The sequence below is a fragment of the Sphaeroforma arctica genome (assembly GCF_001186125.1).
Source record: "Sphaeroforma arctica JP610 unplaced genomic scaffold supercont1.630, whole genome shotgun sequence".
NCBI classification, from domain to species: domain Eukaryota; class Ichthyosporea; order Ichthyophonida; genus Sphaeroforma; species Sphaeroforma arctica.
In genome coordinates this window covers 34,992-41,750 of record NW_014039928.1, presented here as the reverse complement: position 1 = coordinate 41,750, position 6,759 = coordinate 34,992, and the positions used below count along the sequence as shown (strand labels likewise).

Here is a 6,759-nt window from a genome sequence, read left to right as displayed (position 1 = left end):
TATATGTGTGTGTGTGTGTGTATGTGTGTGTGTGTGTGTATGTGTGTGTGTGTGTGTGAGTATATATATATATATATATATATTTACTATATAGATGAGTTATGAATGTACAAGCTTGCGTCACGTTATATAGTCTAATAAGTGTGCATCCCACCGTACAATTTGTGGTACTTGCATGCAATCAGAATAAATACCGTGTACCGGAACTGTCAACAAGCCATTAAACTACAGCCTCTAAAACAGGTCGATACGGCAAGTCTACTGATACTTTGATGATGTTGACCGTACAGGGTTGTGTAGAGGAAGCTCACGAAGAATATTTTATGCAATCCAAAGACCTCTAAGGTTTTGGGTTTGGGTTTGGGTTTTTTAAAGCCGCAACAGATCCTAACTCGCAACCCAAAAGCAGAATACGATACACCCTTCCCTCTAAATGAAGATAGCAAATATGATTTGCTGATTGTCGCTTTAGACCAGTAACCTCAAAGTGACCTAAAAAGGCACAAGTATGACATCATATTGTGAAGTTGTATAATTTAAGAAGGCTGTGGTGCGATCATGGATCTCATCTCACATTGCGACTAACGCACACACGCGGACTCAGTATGTCCGGGAGTCAAGCATCGAAGGGTATCGTATTCTGGTTAAAGACTAAGCACATACCGCTGACCTCTCACACTTGCCGTGTATTTGTACATACCATTCTTCCAGACACACCCGAACACGTGGATACCACATACACATGATTCTTTTTTCAATAAATAGACACGCCTTGTTTGATATATCCTAATACTAAATTTATTTGGTTGATGGTTGCACTAAAAAATTTAAAACTCCAAAGGCCCGCTGCTATGATTCCTCGCTGATGACGCATCAGTAGCATTAGACATCCATATCAGAGGATCCTTGTCGTAATCTTCTTGTACCTTCTTTTAAATAAAGTTACCAGCACCAGGATATCTAACCATTTCTTTTTGCAGGCGTCCTAGCCTGGCATAGTGGCATTCTAATAATTGATTACTAATTTGCAGACATTCTAGCCTGGCATATTTGCGGTTTCACCATACGGAGTGCACATTCTTGGTCCGTAACATTGACACAAACATGACGTATTCATTTGATTGATTGACTTATCATCTCAAGAATAGAAAAACATGTAGTCCTGTAATACATCGCAAGAAACGCTACAAGCTCCTGCCCAAGCCCGGCCTATATATTCATTTTCAGTTTAGTGATGCACATCGTTACTTCATTCCAAGTTGCGCATGTTAGTCACCTGTGTGTCCGACGGAGACGTAATGGATCTCTTGATATCTCCAACAGTAGCTTGGTTATTCCGTCTGCTAGTGCGCACAACGTACACCAGAACTACTGATCCCACTACGACGAAAGCGATCGAAATGACAAGGGCACTGATAGCTACAGCCATCGCTGAATCTGCGGTAGACTCACTATCGTCGGCTTGTTTTATGCTCTCTGCGACCGCCTCGTTGATGTGCGACAAGTAAACATAATTTGGGGGGTCGGCGTGGTCAAAGTAGGTCACACAAGAGTCCGTCTCAATCGTGAAGTTGGTAGAGCCACCGGCACAACTATCATCAAAATAGAACTGGATATTGATGTCAGTTGTGTTCGTGTAGTGCAGGCCAAACGAGTGCGCATCGAAGTGGTGTGTATCGCAACTGCCATCCAGAGGCACTAAAGTGCACTCAATTTCCGAGGTAGGGCTGCAACTGCTATCCGAATATACGCACCAGCTCACATAGCTCGAATCAATATCCTCGGCCATCACGGTCGAAACTCCAGCGACCGCCAAGCACAGGGCAAGCATCTTAGTAACAGTGGTTCCGTGCATTTTGATGTATATTATAAACGTATTCGAAGATTATGCTGTTTAGGTGGGTTGTTTCAGAATGATTCTTGTTGCACACGTTCCTCCTATTTTATATATTCTCTTCGCTTCTCGAATACACACACGAGGGAGAAAACTTGACCTTGTGTGCAGAGTTGCAGACTGCAGAGTGCAGACTGTAGTAAAACCCTATTAAAAAAACATATTCCAGTTTGTAAATGTATAGGTGCATAGTGCATACATACATTTGCATCACGACTTCGTGAGTACTCGATTACTCGAAACGCCAAACACGAGAGAAATCTGAAATTAGAGGTGTATGTACGCCGTTCAGATTTCGGATGGACGCCTTTTGTCCGTTTATTTTAGAGTACTTTCAGATGTCTGTCCGACCTGGCCCACTCTCTCCAATCTACATTGCCTACAACATACGAAGAAAAAAAGTATACTGGATGCTCAGCTGGCGTCTGTCCGACCACGACCACTCGAAGATAGTATAGGTCATGTAAAGATACACAGTCACGCACGTTCCCAGAGCAACGTGTGTGAATTATGAAATTGGGCTCTCTTCTTCTCTCTCTCGTGTAATCTCTTGTTGTGCTGAATTGTTGATCACAAATCTCAATATGTATGATTCAATCTGGTTGTGATTGAACCACTGAACTTGTGACTGAAGTGGAAAGTCCAATATAGAGTGTTGTTTATCATCCGACGTCCACACCCGCCCATATCTTAAGACTTGAGTTTATACCGCGTGAATGCAGGACTGCAGTTAGTGCAGTAAGTGCGGAGTGCAGACTGCTCACTGCAGACTCGCAGAGTGTGAGAGTGCAGACTGCAGACCTCCTGTGCCGCTGGCCGCATGCCAGACCCGTCGCTGGGCCGCACCGCCGCACAGTGACAGAACATGTAGTACAAAAACTTTTTTTTTAAACACAAGAGGGCAGAGGTCCGGACTCAGGAAGCCAGAGGCTTGAACAAGAGTCTGGCTGACTGACTAGGCTCATACTGCCAGACGCCAGTCTACCATACATATAGCTATTTTATGATTTCTTGTGCCTCTGTCTAAAATAGTAGTAGAGTAAAAAAGAACACAAATTCTGGATCTGTTTTACTCTGGCAAGTGGCAACTGTCGTCTGTCAGACTGTCACTCCGCCAATACTACTCACTACTCAGTTGCACACACAAGATGTCTGTCCACATTACATTCCATGGTTGCCATTATATCCGGTGACATGCATGTGATTGTGTGATGTGTGTGATGACTATTTTATGGTCAAAGTGAGCATCTTCGGACGTCGTCCTCTGTACAGGCTCAAGAAGCAACAGTAAACTCCAGACAGTCTCTCGTGTACTGTCTAACTATATATAAATACATTTTACATATTTTGGGATTTTCTCTGTTTTTAAATAAAACAATCGATCGTAGAGTCTCTACTCGCACAGTTATTCAATACACTTAAAATTGAAAAAAGTTTCGTTCTCGATTTTGAACAATGAATCTTACCACAGATCACGATGAGCCAGACACTGAATGGGATGGCATGATCAAAGAGCGCACACCATGGTTAAAGGAGAAACGATTCTCTAATGCTTATTTGATAATCGATCTCGCTCTTAAATCTGGGTTCTTGTTGTGTTTTGCGTTGCTCGTGATGATGATGTCAGCACCTGCTCACCAGATGGGAAGGGAATCCGTTGCGGTGACTAATGACATTCAAGCTTCTTCTTTGGAAAGTATGGTGGAAAACTTTGTTAAGAACGGGGATCATGCAGGTGTGGCCAAAGCAACTGTGGCATTCTCCACTTGGGCAACAGTATCAACAGTCTACATGAATAATGCTGGAGAGAGCGACGAAAGTCCTTATCCGTTTGGCCAGGCAACCGCGGTGGGCTATATCGAAAAGGAAGGTTCTTACGCCCAACCCTGTATGTTTATGACCCCGATGGATACCTCAATGCGACATATGTCCAAGAACAGTGCAATCTCTCTGACCTACTCCTTAGTAGATACACCTTATTGCCAGAACCGAAATTTGGATGTTGAAGATCCAAGATGTGTGCACGTTACGCTCACAGGACGTATGCGACAGCTATCCGATGCAGATGATATCGCAGCTGCTCGGGAGTCTCTCTTTAGTGCTCACCCTGTGATGAAAGAATGGCCATCTGACCATGGGTTCGTTTTTATTGTTCTTGACATCGAATCCCTCTGGATCCTAGACGCATTTGGAGGCGCGAAAAATCTGAATGCTCCAGAATTTGAAGCGGCAAAACTGCCAGTGGTGTAGCGCTCCAGCCGGAAACTACAACATTAGCAAAAATCGCGTGATGTTCTAGCTATTTAGTTAAACTCCCAACTGCAGTGTCAGATTGTAGGATGTCTGCCGACTTGGCGTGCGAGTCTCCCATTTCAGTGATACAAATGATACGAGCTTCCGACTATATGATAAAGTATAGTCCTCAATTGCAATACCTAGATGTCTTACTGAACACGATTGTGCGTTGCAAGTCTGAAAAGTCACTGCCGACTGATATTGCTTGTGACTATTGAGAGAACCTTCAATTGACGAGTATTATAGATAACACTAGAATGATCCAAGCGTAGCATCATTTTTTTGCCAACTCATCGTTTTGCACGCTCCACACTGCGGAGCCACCATTTTGTCGTGGTCGCACTGCCTACAGCGACTCACCCAGAGCAACAACTCTACATATCCTCCACTGATATAATTATATCGAAGTACGTCGTATCAACTTGTTTAAAACCCACTATTAAAATACACATTCAAATATACTCTCGAAGTCAGATGGTGGAACGATAAGTGCATATTGATACTTACGTTTTATGACCAGCAGGGTGAGATAACGATATTATTTCGCAGTTCGCAAAGCACAGTTTATCATACATGTGTTAATGCTTTCAGTCTGTAAATAGTCATCCATCCGTTAACGCTTATTTATTCGATATCTATAAACTTCAAAACGTTCATATACGAGCCAAAAGTTTGAGAAAATCCATATTTCAATACGGCACAAGCTTAGGGAAAATATTATTTATAGGCCGACTTAATATAAACGTTAAACGTATGGTGCACACATCCACGAACCGGGTTCTTTCCGACCCCTTTTATACGCTTACAGCCTGTTTGTAGGTGTTGTACTATATACTCGTGCCGTCGTGCGTGATGCGTCTCTACATTCCTCGGATTCGCACTCCTCACAGTCAAACCTGTCTGGATAGCCTTTCTCGGCACTCTCTCGCTTATTTATAAGTATATTTATTCAACATATTGGTCTAAGAATTGACATATGCTTAGATATACCCTATTTAGTTTTTAGCCATGCGCAATGGATGCAGCGATCCCGGTCATCCCCCTTGAATATAGATGTATATACTGAAACAGATAGCGGTGGTAAAAGACGAGGCTTGGGTGTGTTCAAGATTATCAATGGACGTAATCTACGAGTAGGTTTCATATGTTATGTATGAACGGTGAGAGAAATTCGAACTCAAGGAGAGAACGCTGAGGGTTTTTTTATATACTTCATGTTCAAGTGCTAAAGTAAATACGTACATTCAGGACTCTGCCTACGCACCCCCTCTGGGGATGTAAATATCCTAGGTATTTATCCCCTACGCCTTCCTGGTACAATTTTAAAAAAATGTTTCAGTTGACTGAAAGATAGGACGCAAATATTTGAAGGGGGTGTATTTTTAGGCCGGCTTTGCTAACTTTGCAAAATATAGGGAAATAAATTTTGAGATGAGTAAAACATGTTACTCCGGTAGCTAATTTCAGTACTTCCATGGCCCTCTGGATTAGGGTCGCTGCTAAATTTACGATTTCCGCTACGATGAAACCTGATTTCTGCTCGCGACCCTAATCCAGAGGGCCGTGGTGGTAATGGATTTTTGGTCAAGATTTCGGAATATTCAGAAAAATATTGAGGATCGATTTCTATAATTTTTCAGCACAATAATTTTGGAAATCGGATGTACTGACGGTTTTGGCAACATCAAATTCTGTTATTCGAGACGTAAAAAATACAACACAATATTTCGTTTTGTTGTATATTTCCTTCAAGTCTAAAAGAGGGTATACCCTCTTTTTGCTTTGGGAAAGAAATTGTTTGTTGTGATTTATCAGATTACTCCACATTTTACTCACATTACTCCGGTTGACATCCAAAAATCTGGCTCTGGTTAATATACGTCAATCAAAACCGCTGTCTTCAATTTTTCGGCTCCAGTACAGAATTTCTTGTGTCCGCGGCTCTGCGCATTTGCCAACTCGTAAAAAGGAATTGCTTTGCGAATATTCGACAATATTTCAAATACAACTGGCAGCATATTTTGAAATTGTGTGGGAATATACAGTTCCAAAATTTCTCAAGAAATATACCAAAATATACCTCTCTATTTTTTAAGGCTGTTTTTTCTCTATATTTTCCAAAGTTAGCAAAACCGGCCTTAACGTGCATCGACAAAATAAAATAAAATCCAGGGGGCAAAAAAAGCAAAACAGCGGTTCAATCAAACGAGGTTGTATTTATATTGATCAAACAGATAACTGTATTTTTATAAAATAGGTGTATACTATTCTATTGACGTTTTACTATGTACATTGTACAGGTTTACAGTACAGATTTAATGGAACCTATTCTTCAACTGTCGTTGTATTTCTGCTACAGCTTTTGGTCCCATGCCCAGGCTCCTCGCACATCGGACACATCACACACCCGATACAAGTAACTTTGACTTTCTCCTTTTGGCAGGACGACAATTACCACTAAAATATTGCATGGTATCAAATGAATATCTTGCGAAATATTTTCTACTATCAAAGGTGACATCTCGTCGAATTTTCATGCCAGTAGTATAAATATATATATATATATATAT

The 6,759-nt window shown here is 41.6% G+C and overlaps 2 protein-coding genes across 2 annotated transcripts; one reads left to right on the top strand and one right to left on the bottom strand.

Annotated features, from left to right (window-relative positions):
* Positions 1-785: 785 nt before the first annotated feature.
* On the bottom strand, positions 786-2,058 carry SARC_07714 (hypothetical protein). The gene has a single exon (XM_014298338.1). The coding sequence runs from the start codon at positions 1,853-1,855 to the stop codon at positions 1,250-1,252; it is 606 nt and encodes a 201-aa protein (XP_014153813.1). The 5' UTR covers positions 1,856-2,058; the 3' UTR covers positions 786-1,249.
* A 1,207-nt stretch (positions 2,059-3,265) lies between these two features.
* On the top strand, positions 3,266-4,658 carry SARC_07713 (hypothetical protein). The gene has a single exon (XM_014298337.1). It carries the CDS (start codon positions 3,350-3,352, stop codon positions 4,142-4,144), a length of 795 nt encoding a protein of 264 aa, XP_014153812.1. The 5' UTR covers positions 3,266-3,349; the 3' UTR covers positions 4,145-4,658.
* The last annotated feature ends 2,101 nt before the right edge of the window (positions 4,659-6,759 follow it).